The 21,996-nt window shown below is 33.7% G+C and overlaps 1 protein-coding gene across 3 annotated transcripts in view; it reads right to left on the bottom strand.

Moving 5' to 3' along the window:
* GRID2 (glutamate ionotropic receptor delta type subunit 2) overlaps positions 1-21,996 on the bottom strand; it is a gene marked incomplete at its 3' end in the record, with an annotated part of 1,358,095 nt that overhangs the window by 1,092,649 nt on the left and 243,450 nt on the right. For all 3 annotated transcript variants that reach the window (XM_081252684.1, XM_081252683.1, XM_081252685.1), the window contains exon 2: positions 2,506-2,661. In XM_081252684.1, the coding sequence (XP_081108810.1) occupies positions 2,506-2,661 (156 nt within the window). The remainder of the gene's footprint in view (positions 1-2,505; positions 2,662-21,996) is intronic.

Genomic DNA, 21,996 nt, shown 5'->3' with positions numbered 1-21,996 from the left:
TCAGGAATGCCAACGCATAAACAATCGGTAATAATGATATCACTGAATCTCGTGTCTATCTTTAGAATGTAAAAAACAAATAAGCTGATTTAAGGACCTCTATTATAGATTTTAATGGTATTGCAGCCAAGATATGATGATAGAAAAGTTGGCCATCTTTGATGGTTCAGTTGAAGTTTTCTTCTAAAATACTTCCTCAAAACATTTAAGAAAATATTCCGGAATACTTTTTTGTTCTCTTTCAGTTGAATATTTTCCCTTATTTTTGCAAACTAATCAATTACAATAAGAGCTCTAGAAAGAATTATTTTTATTTCTAAAATTAGCTGAGATCTTTCTTGATATTGAATGGAGAAACAAATTAGCTCCAGAGTTTCCTAGAACTTATTTCAGGTTCATTAGCCAGAGCAGACCATCAAAATATCTGGTCCAGAACATCCTGTTAGTTTCAAAACCCATCAGGCAAACTGTCAAGCTCTTCATTCTTTCTTGACAAATATCTAGCTGTCTCTATCTTGGAAACTTAAAACTTATTTACTCTCTCAATTTTCTTTCAGTCCACAAATTCTTTCAAGTCACAATAGTTCTTTTGAGAGATATTTTTGTTTCCAGAATTTAGTTGGCAGCAGAATGGCTACACAAAGCAATATGTAAACAGATTAACTGTGGTACTTTAAAAATTGTCTTTGTTTTTCAAATTGTAGTCTCTAAAAAGGTGTGAGGGGCATATTTATTCAGTCTTTCTAATTCCCTTCTGCTCATTGTATTTTTTTCATTGCTTTATCCACATTTTTTCAGTCAAAGTGGATTTTTTAAAAGCATGAATATTTTAGCACGTCTTCAAAGTTAATTTACAATTCTTAATATGTAGTTAATAAGAAGACAGTCACAAAAGTAAGTCAGTCCTAATTTTTTCCTGCTCTCATTCCAGTCAATAAAACTAATAGTTGAGAAAGAAATGTCATAGATACTTCTTTTAAAGAATAATATATACTTCTTAGTGCATATATTCTTTTACATTATTGGGTATTTTCCACAATTTCTACTTTATTATTTTTGCAGACTGCTTTATGAATTCTAACATTAATTTAGACAGCTTTTAAACATTTCTATAGAAAATTTATCAACATAACCATGATTTAAAGTTACAAGTTCCCAGGATAATTCTGATTTAAAATGTAAGAAAATAACTGGGTGCTTCTATTAATCTGATTTTTTAAATTGGTGTTTACTTATTAAAATTAAAATTCCATCATATTAATATGAACAACCTATTTTATTGCAAAACAACTTTTACTTAAAACATTTCTGTTCATTTTATTAAAGTAATATTTTTTCACTCCATCAAATTAATAAGAAGGAAAATCCATTAGACCACTAATCATTCTAACCATTCCCTTACTGACAGAAATAAGCATAAATAAGCTTTGATAGTAGCCATGCCACTGATCAAAAACACATTCCAAAAAAGGTTACCTATATATCATGCAGATACATTAAATTAAAAACATTTATCTTCCTTACCCCTTCAATACTTTTCTTTAAAAAGTTTCCTGCCAAACTTTACTCCATTTAATATCTTGTCCATATTTTCTTCTGCCAAATCCTCTTTAAGTTTTTAATAAAAGAAATGTTTCATTTAACTAAATTAATTTTGTATTAGTATCTTTAGTCTAAATATTATCACAATAAAATATAAAACAGATTAACCACAAATACTTTCATGGACAATGATTACTTTGCCCATCAAAAGGCTAAATATTTCATTAGAATAATAGCATCAAAACTAGAATTTTATTAGTGTATGATCTTTCAATCAAAACCTTTGTTCATATAAATGATCTTTCCAGTATAATAAAAATAATTTGTATTTGTATGACTTTATACCTAATGAAAAATTTTAATTCACTCAAGTATACAGAGAGAATGGAGAAAAGTGCTTTAATATTTGGCACATTGTAGAGAGTAAAAAATTTATAGCCTAGGTCAGTATGTTAGGATCCCAGAACAAAATCTTTGATTTGTAGGTAGTGTCTGAAAGTTTTCCTTCTCAAAAGGAAAACTTTTGAGAAAGAAAACTTCCTTCTCAAAGAAGGAAGTAAATAAATTTACTTAAATTTATTTTAAGTAAATTTAAGTAAGTACAAAAATTCCTTTCTTATCTTATCTCAAAGAAGACAAAAGTAAAAATTCAGATAGAAAGTCGTATTTTTAAGGAATGCTTCATTTACACTGAAGTCATAAAATGTTGTAAAGTTTTTATGATAAATATTTATGACCATTTTCATACTATATTTCAATTAAACAATAACTTTCCACACTCTGCCCTTTCAGAAGTGGAATACAGGATTAAAATTTACCAAATACTCTAAAAGAAAAGCAATGCAGCAAAGATGCAAAAATGATGCCCACGTTTAATGGCATTTAAAATTTTTAATTTCATTGTCATTTGGATTGAACCAAAGAAACAAACAAAATAAAAAGTGGAGTGCTGATGGACCTTACCTTCTTGAACTGCTTGAAAAGGGTTGTTGCCATCAACAAATGTCACCGAAAATGTGATTTTCTCAGTCTGTAAGATCTCCTCATTCTGGTTGAGGTCGCCAACTGCTGTGCGAAACACCTCATCATCCTTTTTGGCAGATTCATCAAAAATTGCTCCTAGAAAGAAGTGAGTATCGCCATTAAACAATAACATAAATATTCTGTCATGCCCTCCGGAATTATGCCAAAGAGACTTATGAATTGAAAAACGTATACTTTCACTTAAAGCATGCACTTTATTACTGAAACACATTGTACTGAAAGCAGTGTGAGAGCTAAGCAGGAATGTAGTTAGTTCTCCCAAATGGAAATGATGAATAGTACATCAAAGTGTTTTGCTGGAAGAGTATCGGGAAGACATTATAATAAATACAAAAAGCCTTTGCAGGACAAAGTGGTTAAATACACTGAATGTCTCATGTCATAAGATCTTTAAGAATTCATAACTTGTAGAATTTTTTTTTCTGAATAATAGGAGAAAAATCAGGAAATTTTCTAAGTCCATTCATAAATAAGAATCAAATTTCTACAATGATCTTAATTTACTTTTTCTCTTTCTATTTCCTTCCTTCTTTCCTTTCTTTCTTTTTTTTTTTTTGAACAAGAGTTTCAGTATCTTTTACAATAGTAAATTCCATAATACTTATTAAAAATTTAGAGACATACAAATCTCTGAACAGAAGTAATGGAGACATATTTCCTGAAGAACTAACATAAGTTCTAGTGAATAATTATGGCATTTTTTTTTTGCGGTATGCGGGCCTCTCACTGTTGTGGCCTCTCCCGTTGCGGAGCACAGGCTCCGGACGCGCAGGCTCAGCGGCCATGGCTAACGGGCCCAGCTGCTCCGCGGCATGTAGGGATCCTCCCGGACCGGGGCACGAACCCGCGTCCGCTGCATCGGCAGGCGGACTCTCAACCACTGCGCCACCAGGGAAGCCCCAATTATGGCATTTTTCCTTCATATGTAATAATGATGATGATGATGATAAGAGTTGTGGCTAACTTTTGTTTGACTGTGTGTTTGTCAGTGTATTGATTAAACATCCCAGTTCTAAGAGTAAACTGATTTCAAATCCTGACTCTGACATTTGTTAAGTATATGACCTTGAACAAGGAATTCAAATTCTAAACTCCACATTCATCATCTGTAATATCTAATACTAAAAATAATATCCATCTGTAAGGATTATTAACTGTATTAAATGATACTATGCCTGCGAAATATAAGTAAATTGTGGTAACTAAATATGTCTCAATACATGCTAGTGTTTTCTTTTTTTAAATACTGTAATATAATCCAAACAAAGCTTAACATGTTCTATTATTTTCTTCATATTACAGTATTTAATTTAATCCTTAAAATAACTAGGTGATATGTACACTACTACACACACATACAGTTTTAAAAATTAGGATTCCATGCAAGAAATATGCCTAAGGTTCCACAATAAGGGCCAGAGCTTTTGCCTCCTTACTCCAACGTCCTTGCTTTACATCACTATGGGATACTGCCTTCCAGGATTACACCCAAAAGACATAAAAGTGTTCTAACAGGGATTCTGACTTTACAGCATATCTGGAGTTTCTTTCCTATCTGGCCATGCATACTTTATTTGCATTCATTCTGACTCTTCCAGTTCTAAGCAAGCACGCATTTTTTAATTATTTACTTTTTAATCATAAATAATTGGGACAATGTACTTTTTGTATTTTTGAATAAACCTAATGAAGACCCTGTTGACAAAAAGAGACACATACCTCAGGGTCAATAACATGATAAAGGAATAACTATATATGTACATATCCACATACACATTCATATACACATAATATATATTTCTTGACTATATTCATTACAGTGTGTGAAAAAATAAAATTATGTGTATATAAAAATGACTTTTTTCCACATATAAATATAATAAAGGTATTATACACACATATGAAAAGATAAACACACTATACATGCAGGCACAAATATGCATATATATGTTTACACATACACACAAATACACATATATGTATAAACAGAAGCAGACACACTTTACATCTATCAATTCTGTTGATTTAATAATTCTGTAGCTGAAGCCCCAAGTCTTCTAGCGAAAGATAATTATGATATTAAACATGCATTATTAGAGTCAATTCATGATAAAGCAAGGATGAATCTATGTCCATTTCTGACAAGTGTGGCAAGTTACTTTTGACCTCTCCACCCTATGTGGCTTCACCATGGGAAAGCAAGAAAGGATTACTTTTTGCTAGAGAAGGCAGAGTGTCTAATAGGCTTACTGTGACAGCTTGGCTTTCTCTTACCACTGCTCTTCTGTGTTTGCATGGATTCATTGACTACTTTGACCAGCCTTTTTAAATCCTTCCTTTACATTTCCTATGTATTTGAATACCTGCCATGGCTAAGAACATGAGAAAAGGGTGAAGAAATTTTTTTAATTGATACATAAATTATTTCTTAATTACACTATTATATAGCTAATACCCAGACTATTAATATTTTATTGATGTAATCAACATATGTAATAGACATTAATTTCTGACCTATCCTGTCACCTCTGAATTAGAAATATACTTTATAAACTAATATTTAGGCAATAAATTTTAGACTTATCTTGATAATTTTAATTCACATCCATGAAGACTCATTTTAATTTGTGATAATATTTATAAGAATCTAAGTTAATCCTTACACTGAAATCTAATATTATCAGACTGGGATATAAAAATTTCTTTAGCAGCTTTTTAGGAAGTGTGATATAAATGTGCTGTAATTGGAGCTGAAATAACCAATTTGTTTTAAACCAGATAATCTAAATGTCTATTCTCAAAGAAGTGATGTATATTTATATAGAGATGTTTCTGCTTGTCATGGATTCTAAATGGGTCTTTTAGAAAAGTTTCTAATCAAACTTTTTTTATAGCAGGTGATGTTACTGACTTCTGCTGAGTATTGCTAATGCATTTTTAATGGAAGCATTTTACTATTACCTGACAGAACACTTAAAATTGCTTTAAACATTAAACCTGGCTTAATAAATGGCAGAAACCTGCCAAAATGATAAGAAATTAGTCAATTCTGTGCTGAATTAAGACATACTGAAAGCAAATGCACAAAAAAAGCAGTTCATCTTTCTGCAAACAGCAAAGAAGTACACAAAAGAAATGATTCATCTTACTGAACACAGGCAGCATAACCAAAGAACAGGAAATCCTAGCCAACATTCCAAATACACTTATTTATTTATTTACTTTTTCCTTCAGCTATAAACCCTCATCTTAAATTTGGCTTTTTACCACAGAAGTACTGTTAAATGAAGCATTTTGTATCAAACACAAGTATTCTGAAAACCTCGTAAGTTCCACATGAAGAATCTCAGGAAAGACAGTTCTTTCTTATGTCATGCACTTCCAATAGTATTGCAATGTCATCTCTTTATCCTTTGTATTAATACACACACATATTAGCAGTCTAATTTAACTTCAAATATCCTAGATTTATTTTTTGAAACTAAAGTTTCTCAAATGCAACATACATAGCTATATAGCTTACATGATGGCACAGCATCTATTTCTTTCCCAGCTATTTTTATTAGCACATTTTAACTGTCAGTTTTATTTTATAACCTGGAGGTGAAAACCAGATCCAACTTATTGTCAAGATGAAATAATTCTTCCACCACTTACACACACACACACACACACACACACACACACACACACACAGTGTCTGATCAACAAATTATACTCTATTTACACTTTGCGTTGGCCAAACTGGAAGGAAGAATAACCAAGCAACAGGCAGAGAACAAACACCTCCTAAATATTCCCGTTAGACCAATTTTTAATTATTCATTTCCATTATTTGGGACTGATGATCTGCTCCATCCATGGGAGGGAAAAAAGGCTTCACTTATCCTGACACAAAGAGAATGACATATTCAGGTGAGTCTACATACAAGTTTGTTTTTTGTTGTTCTTTTTTAACATCTTTATTGGAGTATAATTGCTTTACAATGGTGTGTTAGTTTCTGCTTTATAACAAGGTGAATCAGTTATACATATACATTTATCCCCATATCTTTTCCCTCTTGCATCTCCCTCCCTCCCACCCTCCGTATCACACCCCTCTAGGTGGTCACAAAGCACTGAGCTGATCTCCCTGTGCTATGCAGCTGCTTCCCACTAGCTATCTATTTTACATTTGGTAGTGTATATGTGTCCATGCCACTCTCTCACTTCGCCCCAGCTTACCCTTCCCCCTTCCCGTATCCTCAAGTCTATTCTCTAGTAGGTCTGTGTCTTTATTCCCTTCTTGCCCCGAGGTTCTTCATGACCATTTTTTTTTTTGATTCCATATATATGTGTTAGCATACGGTATTTGTTTTTCGCTTTCTGACTTACTTCACTCTGTATGACAGATTCTAGGTCCATCCACCTCACTACAAATAACTCAATTTCATTTCTTTTTATGGCTGAGTAATATTCCCTTGTATATATGTGCCACATCTTCTTTATCCATTCATCTGTTGATGGACACTTAGGTTTCTTCCATGTCCTGGCTCTTGTAAATAGAGCTGCAATGAACATTGTGGTACATGACTCTTTTTGAATTATGGTTTTCTCAGGGTATATGCCCAGTAGTGGGATTGCTGGGTCGTATGGTAGTTCTATTTTTACTTTTTTAAGGAACCTCCATACTGTTCTCCATAGTGGCTGTATCAATTTATATTCCCACCAACAGTGCAAGAGGGTTCCCTTTTCTCCACACCCTCTTCCGCATTTATTGTTTGTAGATTTTTTGATGATGGCTATTCTGACTGCTGTGAGATGATAGCTCATTGTAGTTTTGAGTTGCATTTCTCTAATGATTAATGATGTTGAGCATTCTTTCACGTGTTTGTTGAAAAATATGGAACGCTTCACGAATTTGCGTGTCATCCTTGCACAGGGGCCATGCTAATCTTCTCTGTATCGTTCCAATTTTAGTATATGTGCTGCTGAAGGGAGCACTACATACAAGTTTTTAAATACAAAATATATCATCCTTGTCTAGTTATGTCTTAGAAAGGAAGTAATTATAGTTTATAGTGGTATTAAAAACATGTTGAAGTCTTAATTTTTTAACTATTGTAAAGGGTCATATGTACAAGTTAATAAAATCATTTTCTAAAAATTTGCATTTGCAAATATGCCTGTTAAAAACAAACATTTGTAGGAAGTTACTAACCTGGGACTTCCCTGGTGGTGCAGTGATTAAGAATCCACCTGCCAATGCAGGGGACATGGGTTCGATCCCTGGTCCGGGAAGATCCCACGTGCTGCAGAACAACTAAGCCTGTGAGCCATAACTACTGAGCCTATGCTCTAGAGCCCACAAGCCACAACTACTGAGCCCACACACTGCAACTACTGAAGCCCGCACACCTAGAGCCTGTGCTCCACAACAAGAGAAGCCACCGCAATGAGAAGCCCGTGCACTGCAACAAAGTGTAGCCCCCGCTTGCCGCAACTAGAGAAAGCCTGTGCGCAGCAACGAAGACCGTACACAACCAAAATATAAATTTTAAAGAATAAATAAAGAAATAAAGAAGTTACTAACCTGATCACATCCATAACTCTCAAAAACATTTTAAGCTTTTATACCTTCATGTCTTTATTCACAGTGTTGTCTCCACCATGGATATATGCCTTGTCTCCTTAGCAAAATATAATTTCCTGGGCCATAGAAACTATTTTTGTTAGAGTGTCTATAACAGAGCCTGAATATATTAGATACTCAAGAAACAGGAATAGTTTAAACTTTCCTTATATTAGTTAGGCATGATCTTGTAAAATAGGATATCTAAATTCAAATATAGGAATAAAAATGTAAGTTACAACTAATTCTAAATTAGAACAAAAGTAGAATTGCAAACGTACCTGTATGTGAATTTATTATCACAGGTATTATCATGACTCCCAAATTATTCAGCAAAGTATTAATCATATACTTATAGTTTTAGTTTGAATATTTAAATTCATCTTTATCTTATACATAAGAGGCAAGTAGAGGAAACATTGTTTAGCTGGGAAGGTAGTGAAAGAAAGAAAATGTCTTCACCTAGCTCAGAATTTTCCTCTAAAAATATTGAGAAAGGGCTTCCCTGGTGGCGCAGTGGTTGAGAGTCCGCCTCCCGATGCAGGGGACGCGGGTTCGTGCCCCAGTCTGGGAAGATCCCACATGCTGCGGAGCGGCTGGGCCCGTGAGCCATGGCCGCTGAGCCTGCGCGTCCGGAACCTCTGCTCCGCAACGGGAGAGGTCACAACAGTGAGAGGCCCACGTACCGCAAAGAAAAAAATAATAATAAAATAAAAATATTGAGAAAGATTTGGATACACATCTTGAAGGGTCACCGGAAAGAGACCCATACCTGTACAGAGGTTAACCTACTTTCTTTCTTTCCATACCACAGTCTGTTAGTCTATGCCCACAGGTGTGCTTGCTTAACAAAAACTAAGGCAGAAGCCAGATAAGCAAGACCACAGAATCAACTTGAGTAGAAAGGTCCAAGATGGTGACAGTCCACTGCCCTGAACTGGTTCCAGCCTGACCACTAGGGCAGCACCTGTACAGATGAGACCCAAAATGTCTGAAAGTTGCCTTTCCTTCATTACCATGCTAGGATCTCCTCTGAAAGGAAGGACTTGCACTTTGCTAGCACAATTAGTGTCCTGCACAAAAGAGCCCACAGGACTGTGCATGTTTTGGCTGTTTCTGGAACTTATTGCCACTTTCCCCGGGTTCTGATGGCACACCCCTCTCTTAACCCTTAAAAGTTTCCCACTTCCCTTCCCCCAGAAGAAGGAGTCTTAGAGCTCTCCCTTCTCCATTCCTTGATCAAGGCATAAAGTTTCTGCTCTGCTTTGCCGAACCCGGTCTCATTCAATTGGCACAAGCAACACAAGGCAAGGGAAGGACCTAGCTGGGGTCCACCAGATCCAGCACTTCTATAACAAAAAGAATTTTTCCACATACAGAGTTGACAAAATTACTGAGAGGTCTGCATATCTCATTTTATATAACTAACATACCAAATATCTTTTAAAATAAATAATTCTAAAAATTGAAAACAAGAAACTATCAACACATGAACATTACCCTTGCACAATCAATTTCTGCTTAAAACCTTATCATCTAAAAAGACATATATAAAACAATTGCCCAAAAACATATGATCAGATTTCAGAGCTGCAAATAAAATCAAAATAACTAGTCTTTTTTATTCTCAGAGTTCAAACTCTTTACTTATTTAATTTTGCCTAATATATATAAATTCTCTATGATACATAGTTTTAAAAAGAATAAACTTTTCAATGGTACTACATGCATTGAATCTTTAATTTTCTTTGAAGCAACAGAGTTGATTCTCTTGGTCTCTCTCTGTGCATTTTTTCCTCGTTTCCTCTTTCCTTCTACGCGTTTATGCATCCACCTATTCGTGCACCCATCCATTCATCCACCCTGTCAACCTTCCCTCAACACAGAGATAATCATCAAAGCCAGCCCTTTTGTTCCTTCACAAATGATTTGCTGACAGGACAGCTGAAATCCATTACATCTTGCATCATACCATAGCAGAATTAAGATGCCTTTATAAAATGATAACAGAAAGAGCAATTGTGGATTTCATAACTCATAGCTGAAAGAAATTTTAAGGATGGTATACAAAAACTTTCTCATTTTTTCAGAAATTTTAGTGAAAAGATTTTAAGTAATTTAACCAAAATTACACAGCCAAGAGTTAGAAGGGGTGGAGTAAGAATTTAGGTTTTCTGGTTTCAAATTTGGAACTATTTCTTCCATATAATGCTTTTTTTTTTTCATTTCAAGCACATACTCCATGTATGTGCATATATATATTACATATATAATCCATTATGTCATTCATGTATACATATGTATGACAATAACTAGTACTACTAAATATATTAGGTATATATATTCAATAACTAGTAATACTAGAGAATATATATATATACACACACATACATATATATTTGATAATGAGTACTAGTCTGGTAATCAGCATAACAAATTCATTTACTATACGCCATGAAGTATTTAAAATTGAAGAATTATAGTAAAAACCTGAACATAAGAGTTTTCACATAAAATTTATTGTCTTTTGCCTTAGAAGTTTCAGCAATTTCACTTTGGAGGTTAAATTTTTTTCAAAAGGCACAAGTCTCTGCTTTGAGACAATTTATTGGTCACAGCAGAATTACAGTCTGGCAGAGCTATTCAGAATTGTTAAGTCATCACATATCCTCACTGTTTTAGATGCTACTATTCAGAAGTAGGTTTTTAAATTTAATTCTAACAGTGCACTGTGCATACACATTAGTTTCACTGTGCACAGGTATCCAAATCAAGAGAACTGTAATGTTTTTGGATCTACTTATGATATTCCCACTAATGCCAGTGTAAACTGTGCAAATAATTCAAAAGGAGGATGAGTAATAAAGACATTATAAATACTATAAAAATCAGATTTCTCCTTTATTTCACCCTTCACAAGAAGAAAAAAGGTTGAACAAGTTCAATACTACTAGACAGCAGGAAAATTTAGCAGAATTGTGACCAAATGAACTTAGCATTTTCTATATCATTTGGCATCTTCATCTGAGCATACAGACTAGCTACTCTTTCAGTGGGGATATTATTAAAATGAAGGTATCGCATATATATGTGTGTGTTTATGCATGTCTGAGTGTGTGTGTGAATATATATATAAAATCTGCCTAGATAATATTAATTACATTGAGATATCCTCCATGAATTAATTCTGTATAACGAGTATTTCCAGCAGTCTTTTCTCATTCAATAGAAATTTTCTGAATATGTTCTACATTAATTTCTTCGTAGACAGGAAGTAGGGTTTTTAGAACTCTATTTTTCCTTTCAATCAGAGGTATACTTTCCTCAGTTCACCTTATCTAACCCTTCATGAGCACTCTGACTAAGGAAGTAAATCAAAATAATAACTCTAACTGTTGAAAGGTTGTGCTGGATATATACCAAAGTCATGGCAATTAGCAAATATTATTCTGAATTATAGATAATATGTTGTGTTACTCTCAAGTTTATAATAATTGAAATAATAATGAAAGTAATTAACATTTATTAGTAATAAGCATTGTAATAAGTAGTTCACTGGCATTATATCATTTAGTATTGATGAAAACCCTTTGATGGAAATGAGGCTCAGGGCAAGTAACTTTCCCAAGACCTAAAGCTAGTAATGACTATGGCAGAATGCACAGCTCTCACTTTCAAGGCAAATTCCCTAAGATATCTATAAGCTTAATATATGACAATATATTTATTATAATAAATTTCTATATTACCAAGTGATATGTATATTTTTATTTTCATAATTATAAAAATTTTATGTGTATATTAAAACTCTCAAATAGGTTTTAATCTTTTTGTTTGAGAAATTTTTATTAACTAGGCCCAGTTTACAAAAGTTTTTCAATAATATTTTTACATATCTTTTGTAGGTACAATATTAATCCCAATAAATTAAACTATACCATTTAAAGAGTAGTTTAACTCAGGAATTTACACATTTTTTCCCAAACTTTAAATCTGCTTTTGGGATAATTATCTACCATATACAACAAACCCAGTTGAAGTAAATTTTCTAAACATGTTAAATGACAATTTTTGCATTAACTTTAGAATACTATTAAGTGAGTTCCAATAACATATGCACTTTGATATATTATTAAATTCAGGGTTCAGAACAAATCTCTATCTAGCCTTTCATTTTTTTAAGACCTTAGAATTGCTTCTATTTTAGTGACTAGTGATCCTAATAGAACAACAATGCCAGAGTCATTGACTTTATATATTAAAGACTTTTACTAATTTACCTAGGTCTATAATATTAAAACTGTGACCAGGTATAGAAACTAACGGGTTCATTATCTCCCAGTGTTTACTGCTTACTTAACATTTTGTTCTCAGAGTTCAACGTACATTATACTATGAACCCCCAATCCACCCACCATAGTTATCTACTTTACAGACAAGCATCATTTTGTTTTAAATATAGATAATCAAGTTCAAAGAGGATACTGCTGAGATCACAGACAGAATTATTTATGATTCGTATAGAAAGATATAACTGTAAGGAGATAAAAGTCCACACAGATAATTTAAATGATTCTATGTTAATACTTGAAAGCATATTGCAATATAAGAAATATTTTTATATTGCAGATACCTTTAAATCCTCAATTTCCCTCAATATATTATAATAGAGTGACTTAAAATGAGAAGGGCAAATCATAGACCAAGTATATACATTTTCAATGACTATCTCTACCATTTCAGGGGAGGGATTTATGTTAGAATGTGACATGCCATCACAATGTGAGCTAAGTCAAACTCATGAAGGGATTCTTCATTGTAGCACAAGTCCTTTTTCTCACCCTAACTCTCTAATGACATTTGAATTCACATTTCATTTGGAATTCTTGTAAAGTTACCCAGAAACCCAAAGCACATTTAAACTGCCTGACTAGGACAGCAAAGTCAAACATCTGACTTTGCTGTATGTTTTCCAACAGTCTGTGGGAGAAAAGAAAATGAGCATTGCTTAAAGGACAGATAATCTGACTTTTCCATGTGGAGCATAATAGGAGGCTAATCTTTAAAACAATCATTTTATGCTGTAACATAGATCCTCTCTGAATAGCTTATACATATTTTTATATAAATTTGGTCTTTGGGGAATAGAGATTCCAAATCAGTTCTTCTAATAAGAATTATTTGTACTTTTTAAAGAATACTAGATATTGAAAGATCAATAATCTGGATTTTTCTTAATAAAAATGGCACTATTTACAGAAATTCTGGGCAGATGATGAAGTAGGAAGCATCAGGAATCTGTTTCCCTACCAAGACAACAATTGGAGGGATAGATTCTATCTGACAAAACTATTTTGGAACTCTAGAATATATTGAAGGATTGCAACTTCCAGAGGAAGACTTAGAGTGTGAACTGCAGTTAATTTCAGTCAATGTCAGGCCTTACCACAGTACCAGTCACCTATCCTCCACCCCTCAGTTATATAGCTGGCAGCTATAAGCCATTTCAGGAGCACCTAGCATACAGCTTGTGGGCAAAATGGACCCTGTCCTCCAAATTTCAGGGATCTGTGCTCTGATGACTGATTGCTGCTTCTGATATTAGAGGTATAGAAAAAGAGGCTAGCAGCCATATTTTTTGTCCAGTCAAAATTAGAAATTTTTACTTTTTTATTTTTCAATTTAAAAAAAATTTATTTTATATTGGCAGTCATTGTTGTTGCACCTCCCTCCACTTTTGCAAGCCCCTCCCTCTCTGGCTGAAGTGTCTGCCAGAGGGGTTAAAAAGAGGGCCAGCAGTCTTTCATTCCCCCACCCCAATTCATTTTTCTCTTTTTGGGAGCCAGACATTACCGACAAGGGCATTCAAAAGCACTACATACACAGGGAAATGAAAAGTCATTGCCTAGAGAAAAATGCAGGCTCAGAAAAGAGCTGAAAAGACCTTAGGTTTACAATGCAGGTTGATCCCTGGCACAGAGACAGCTTACAACAATAAAAATGATAATAATAAATAAAAACAAAAACAACATAAAAATGGAGCCAACTGGTAGGAAAGGGAAGAATCTGAATTTAACTCCCAGAATTATCATATAATTATATTTAAATGTCCAGTTTTCAATAAAAGAATCACATAGCATACAAGAAACAGGAAACTATGGCCCATCTAAAAGAAAAAAAAAATCAACAGAAACTATCATTTAAAAGAGGTGGCAAGATATTTAGTCAAAGATTTTAAACAGCTGCTTGAAAGACATTCAAAAAACTGGAAAAAGATGTGGAGAAAGTCAAGAAAACAATGGATGAACAAAATGGAATAACAATGAAAGTATAATAATAAAACCTAAAAAGAAATTCTGGAACTGAGAAGTACATAATGGAAATGAAAAATTTACCAGACAGATTTAAAGAGCAGGCAGAATAAAGAGTCAGTGAACTTGAAGAGAGGACAATGGAAATTTATTAAGTCTGAAGGACAGATAGAAAAAAGATTGAAGAAAAGTGAACAGAGTTTAAAGGCCTGTGAGTATCTCAGGAGAAGAGAGAAAGAAAGGATCAGAAAGAATATTTGAAGAAATAATGTCAGAAAATTTCCCAAACTTGATGAAAGACATTAATATAAATACCCAAGAAGATTGGTATATGAACATTCAACTAAGATGAACTCAAAGAAACCCACACTGAGACACATCATAATCAAACTGTCTAAAGTCAAAGAGAGAATCCTCAAGGCTGCAAGAGAAAAGGCACTTGTCATATACAAGGGATCCTCAATACGATTACCAGCAAATTTCTCAGAGATTTTGGAGGTCAGAAGGCAGTGGGTGAAATTACGGGAGAAGTTAAGATATGACCAGATAAATATAAGTGGAGGTTATTCATTATCACTAGGCCTGCTCTGCAAGAAATGCTAAAGGGAGTCCTGCAGGTTGGAATAAAAGGACACTAGCTAGTAAACTGAAGCCACATGAAGAAATAAAGATGTCAGTAAAGGTAAATACTTAGACAATTATAAAAGTCAGTTTTAGTATAATGACGGTAACTCCATTTTTTTCTACATGATTTAAGACACTGATATTTTATTTAAAAGACAATTATTAATCTAAAAGCTAGTATTATTGATTGTAACTTTGATTTGTAATTGCATATTTTATTTTCCACCTAATTTAAGAGACTAATACATTTAAATAATCATTAGTTTATATTTTGGGGCACACAATGTATATGGATATAATTTTGTGTCATCAGCAACTGAATGGACTGAGGATGAAGGTGTAAAGAACAGAGTTTTGGTATGTTACTGAAGTTAAATTGGTATAAACTCAAATTAGAATGTTATAACTTTAGAATGTTAAATGTAATCCCCATGCTTACTACAAAGGAAATAGTTATAGAATATATACAAATGGAAATGAGAAAGGAATTTAAATGTTTCACTCCAAAAAACCAATTAAGCAAAAGAGAAAACAGTAATCCAGGAAATGAGAGATAATGAAGGTATAAGAGATATGGAAAACAAATAGCAAAATGACAAAATTCCCTTTTTATCAGTAATTACTTTAAGTGTAAATGAAATAAACTCTAATCAAAAGACAGAGTTTGGAAGAATAGCTATAAAAAAACATGATCCAAGTATATACTGTCTACAAGAGATTCACTTCAGGAGAAAGTATTTGTAAATCATGTTTCTGATGTGAGATTAATATCCAGATATATGGGGAACTCCTAAAACTCAACAAAAGAACAACTGGATTCAAAAATGGGCAAAGAACTTGAACAGACACTTCCCCAAAGAAGATATACAAGTGGTCAATAAGTACATGAAAAGACCCTTAATATTACTAACCATTAGGAAAATGCAGATCAAACAATGAGGTAACACCTCATACTCATTAAGATGGCTACTAAAAAAACCAAACATAAAATAACAAGTGTTGGCAAGATGTAGAGAAATTGGAACCCTTGAGTACCATTGGTGGGAATGTAAAATGGTACATCTGCTTTGAAAAACAGCATGGCAGTTCTCAAAAAATTAAACATAGAATTATCATGTGAACCAGCAATTCCATCTGTATATATACTCCCCCAAACTGAAAGAAGGGTCTTGAAGAGACATTTGTACACCCATTCTCATAGCAGCACGATTCTCAATAGCTAACATATGCAAGCAACCTAAGTGTTCACTGATGGATGAATGGATAAGCAAAGTGTAGTAAATACATTCAATGGAATATTTTTCATTCTTAAGAAGGAAGAAAAAGCTGATATACACCACAACATGAATGAACCTTGAAGACATTATGCTAAATGAAATATGCCAGTCATAATAAGACAAAAACTATATGAATCCACTTATACAAAGTACTTAAAGTAGTCAAAATCATGGAGACAGATAGGAGAATGGTTATGTCCTGAGGCTGGAAGGAGAGGGGAATAGGGAGTGACTGTTTAATGGGTACAGAGTTTCCATTTTACAAGATGAAAAGAGTTTTGAAAATGGATGGTGGTGATGGTAGCACAACATTATGTATATATTTAATATTATCAAATTGTATACTTAATAATGGGAGAGATGGTAAAGTTTGTTATGTGTATGTTACCATTAGATTAAAAAATTAGAAAATGAGTTTAATTCTTTAATTTTTACGTATTTTTATATTGACTCTGTGAAATTATCCAGAGCTTTATATCCTGTGTTTTAGTCCCTTTCCCCATATCACACATTTAATTGAAGCAATATCCCATTATTACAAACTTAAATGGTATGACAAGAACAGAAATAACTGGTTTATGAAAAGAGACTTTTTAACACAGCAGAGCAATTCAAGCTCTTCCCAAACTGAAATGATGCACATTTAAAAAAAAAAAAAAGATAAGAAGGTAGCTTCTTGAAAAGTACATTCACTGAAAAGACTTGCAGATATTTTTAGAAATGGAACAGATTCAACTTTTTTTCCTCCTGTAACAATTCACTAGATTCTTTTATTACTACCTTCAATTACCATTAAAAAAAATGTGAGAACTGATATATGGTACTATAACTAAAATCACAGGTGAAAGAAATACCTGTATGAAAAAATATATATAATGTGAATGCTATGCATGCTCTTCAAATATTCAAACATACTTTGCACACAAATAACTTAGTTTAGCCCATTTTCTACACAGTAAAAATTCTAATTTTATGCTTAAGACAAAAATTCACTCTGCTTCTATATTTTAAAAAAATCATTTTACCAATCTGAGTCAACTTAACTAGGTAAGTCATTTGAAATTAAGCACTTCAGAACTATAAGATATAGTCTTCATTTCTAAAGAAAATGAACGCATCCTGTGGCATATTTCAGGTAGCAAAAAGGCACTCTCTTAATATAAATTTCATACCTCATGGTTTCATTATCTCTGAACCCACCTGTAAAAATTTTATCTTCTTTATTACATAAGCACTTTTAACAAGCAAAACCAAAGATTTTAGAGAAATCTACTGAAAAAATTTTTCTGACATGTCCTATTTTATGTTATTTCATATAATGAATAAGCAACTAATGTTAGGGAGCTGCATAAAGATAATGCTAGGGGGTTGCCCTATAAAATATCTTAAAAACAGTGAGAAAATAATGGTTCTATTATAACTGTAGACTAGACAGCAGTGAATGAGATATGAGTTTCCTTACAAGGATGGCAATATTTTCAGGTATTTATTAGATGTAATGGTTGCAAAATATACCCAATTTCTTTCAGCTACCAAGATCTGTATCACAGTCATTCACTATCTGTAAGTCAAAAACTTATGAAAATTCAACTTTCAAGTCCTATTTTTAGTAATCACTTGCTAGATAATCTTACAGTAAATCTTACAAAAATGGCCAAAGTTGTGTATGCTTGCCACTGTTAGTTCTATTTGTAAGAAAAGAGCAACAATATTTCTAAACTTTGAAGTTCCTGTTAGGTAGCTCCCTTCATCCTCATTTAATAGGTGAAGAGACTGAGAATCAGAAGAGTTAGGTGAATTACCAATCACATAGCTAGAAATAAATGAGCTAGAACTGAATCTAGAGCTTCTGGGTTCCAAAATCTAGAGTTCTTATACTAATAAACTGTATCTATGTTAAAAGTTTAGTCCATTCCTGAGCCAAAAATATTCTGCTTTCAGAATAAGATGTGCTCAAAGAAGAGACAACAATGAATGCCTTCAAACTATCCTTAATTCATCTCTTCGGACAGTTTCACTCAATGACATGGTATGTAGTATTCCTCTTTTGAAGTAAAAAAAAAAAAAACAAGCTGTATATGTTCTGTTTCAGATGCCTATTAAAATTGAAGTGGAGATGTTAGGTTGGCAAATGAATATGTGGAAATGAAGTTTAAGAGAAAGAGGTCTGAGTAGGACACATACATTTGAAAGTCATCAACATATCTTTGGGGATTAAAGACCTAAGACTGGACATGATCATATAAGGAAATATCAAAAATGGAGAAAAGAGAGACCCAAACAAATCCCAGAGGCAATCCAGTCTTAATTAGAAGAAGAAAAGTAATCCAGGATGGATTAGAAGGTACAACAATTGATCCAGGGGAAATATCAACTAAGAAAAGCATTAAAAGAAGCAAAAAGGAAAAGTTTTTCAAATAATTGGGAATGGCCAAATATATGAAATGCTACTCAGAAAATTGAGGACAGATAAATATCCTTGTCCTATGTTTGATAACATGGACATTGTTCATTATTTTAATAAAACCTACTTCAATGGGACTAGTGGGAGTGGAAGCCAAATTAAAATGGGTTAAAGAGTGAACAGGAAGTAAGGAAGTAGAGACAGAGTTTCAATACACATCTAGAGAATTAACCTGGCATAAGGGTCCTGTGTTTATCTCTCTCTCTCATTAAGCTGGAAGCCCTCCCAAAACAGGGATAATGTTTAACTTTCCATCAAAGTTAATAGTCCCCACTGGCTGGCACAGTGTCTTTCATGTAATAGACCCTCAATATTCCTTTGTTGAACAGTAGTGGTGGAACCAGAATTCTGAAACTTAGCAAATAACTCAATCAGAGTTAATCAATAGAGCTTTTAAAGATCAAACCTTCCTCTCCAGATATATTGAATCAGAATCTCTGGTGTTAGGAGCTGAAATTCCATTGCCATTTTCTAGATTCTTTTATAGTTACGTTTGGTCAAAAGAATGTGATCAGATGTGGGATATATGCCGTTTCCAGTACAAGACATTCGTTAAGAACCAAGTGTTTGCATGGTCTTTGTCTCCTGATGTCTGTATGCACATGAGACCCTCTAGGACAATGAATCCAAAAGCTGCAAAAATCCTGGATCCTTATGTGAAGACATTTTTCTAACCACCCAAAATATATTATCCCAAGAGTAATTACCTAGGTAATATATGACCCTAAGAATAATTACCTATGAGAATCCTGTTTCTCAAAGACTGGCCCCTAGAAAAGCAGCATCACTGTCATCTATGAACTGGAGTGGGGACTAGCAATCTGTTTTTTTTTTGTTTTTTTTTTTTTTTTTTAAATTTATTTATTTATTTTTGCCTGTGTTGGGTCTTCGTTTCTGCGCGAGGGCTTTCTCTAGTTGTGGCGGGCGGGGGCCACTCTTCATCGCGGTGTGCGGGCCTCTCACTATCGCGGCCTCTCCCGTTGCAGAGCAAGGCTCCAGACGCACAGGCTCAGTAGTTGTGGCTCACGGGCCCAGCCGCTCCGCGGCATGTGGGATCTTCCCGGACCGGGGCACGAACCCTTGTCCCCTGCATTGGCAGGCGGACTCTCAACCACTGCGCCACCAGGGAAGCCCGCAATCTGTTTTTTAACAAACTCTCCTGGTGACTCTAATGCATGCTAAAGTTTAAGAACCATTGGTATAAAGGGATACACTTTGTTGAGGCTTACACCTATGTTATTGCCCTATATTCTCTACAAAAGGAGAATATAATGAACCACAGACTGTTTCATTCAGTCTGAATTTTTTTAATTCCTTTAATCCTATTGATGCTTCCTAAGACTATTTAATGCTGATATTGTAAACTCAGTTTTCCCAAAAAGGGCTATTAGAAGAAAAGTTAAAGATCCAACACTTCTGGAGAGTGATTATCATCTATTAATGGACTCAGCTTTCATTAAGATCTGCTCTACAATTGTTTTCTCTAAGGTCTCTAATTACAGCTAAAAAACCTTGAATTTTTATGTTTCCACTTACTTTTATTTTGTCTCATTTTCAGCCGTATCTTCCTTGGTGCTGCCTAACATTATGAAGAAGTTCCTCTAGCCAATGTTCCCTTAGAATTAGTGAGGAACACCTGATGTCTTGTCAGTCTGAGATGGCACCTAATCTATTAAACAAGTCATATTTATATGATCAATAAGTTACTTATCAAAGCTTGAAAACCTGAAGAATTAGAAGCGGTAATTTTTAATGTCTCTTTTGGTTATAATTCTATAACTTGTATGTTTAATCTATGTGAGTTTATAGATATACTGAATACACTTTTTTTAAAGGTGTCTAATTTTAATATAAGGAAACTTTTTCTTCTTATTAAATTGTCCAAAAATGTAATGTGCTTCCTCTTGCAGTTAGGTATTATTTACAGAGTCTGGAAAATGTCAGAAATTACATATTATAAAAAGATAGTGTAGGTAAGTTTAATAGCCCCTCAAAGTCTGAAATATTTGCTTCTCAAATTGTATTTCAAAACAATTTTATGCTTCAAGGTTCTGACAAGATGACAAACTAGTAAAGGCTTCCCTCCACCAAATCAAATAAACAGAAACTTCAGAAGGTAAAGGGAGCCATATCGAAGGAACCAACATAAAAACTCTGAGAAAACCTGGGGGAGACCAAAAGTGGTTGTAAAAGGTAGCTGGAATGTCAGAGGCAGCCAGGAATGGTAGGCATATCAACAGATCTGTAGAATAGTCAAAAAATCCTTCCAGGTGGTTACAGAGACCTCTGTAATTGGATCCTTTGTTAAATTTCAGATCTCAGACCCTAGTATTCAGCCTCTTGCTCACTAACATCCAGTTACCCCAACCTCCTTAATGTCCCTGGAACACACAACACATGTTCCTATGTCAGACATCTTGATCTTGTTCCTCCTTCTGCCTGCAAGGCTCTTCCCTTTAGACAAACACATGGCTGGTTTTCTCAACCTCTTTGGGTCTTTTCTCAAATGATACCTTCTTAGTGAGACCTTCCTTGATCACCCTATTTAAAATTGGAGCCTCTGTCTCCACTCCCTTTCCTCCTTCCTTCCTTCATTTTTTTAGCGTCATACATATCACCATCTGACAGATTACATATCTTAACTATTTAGTTATTGTTTATGTTCTTCCCATCTCTAGAATACAGGTTCCATGAGGCAAGGGAGTTTGTTTTCTATATTCATAAAAAATAATCAGTACAAAGAAAAGTGCTTGTTGCATATTAGGCAATAAATAATAGTGTGTTCAATAAATCAAATTTGATTATAGGCTTGAATATTTTAAAAGGTATCACCAATCATATTAACAGTGCAATAATATTTGTGCAAAATGTGTCAACATATAAGGTCTTGAGCCAAAATTGTTCAGAGATCCACACTTCAGCTTTATTTGCCTTGGACTTCACCTTGTAGATAGCTTTCATAAAGCAGTGAAAATTTGAAAAGAGTGTTCTAAGAGGTTTCATGCTCTAGAGTCCCATTTCCCAACAAAATTTTGCTTTATTTATCTAAATGTAATTAGAAATTTATTTGTGTAATTTCTTAACAAATCCCAGAGATCCTTCTTAAATTAAGATATAACAAAT

The sequence above is a fragment of the Mesoplodon bidens genome (genome assembly GCF_964165515.1).
Source record: "Mesoplodon bidens genome assembly, chromosome: 1".
Taxonomy (NCBI): Eukaryota; Metazoa; Chordata; class Mammalia; order Artiodactyla; family Ziphiidae; genus Mesoplodon; species Mesoplodon bidens.
The sequence above is the reverse complement of the archived record's forward strand: the minus strand, read 5'-3'. Positions and strand labels throughout refer to the sequence as shown.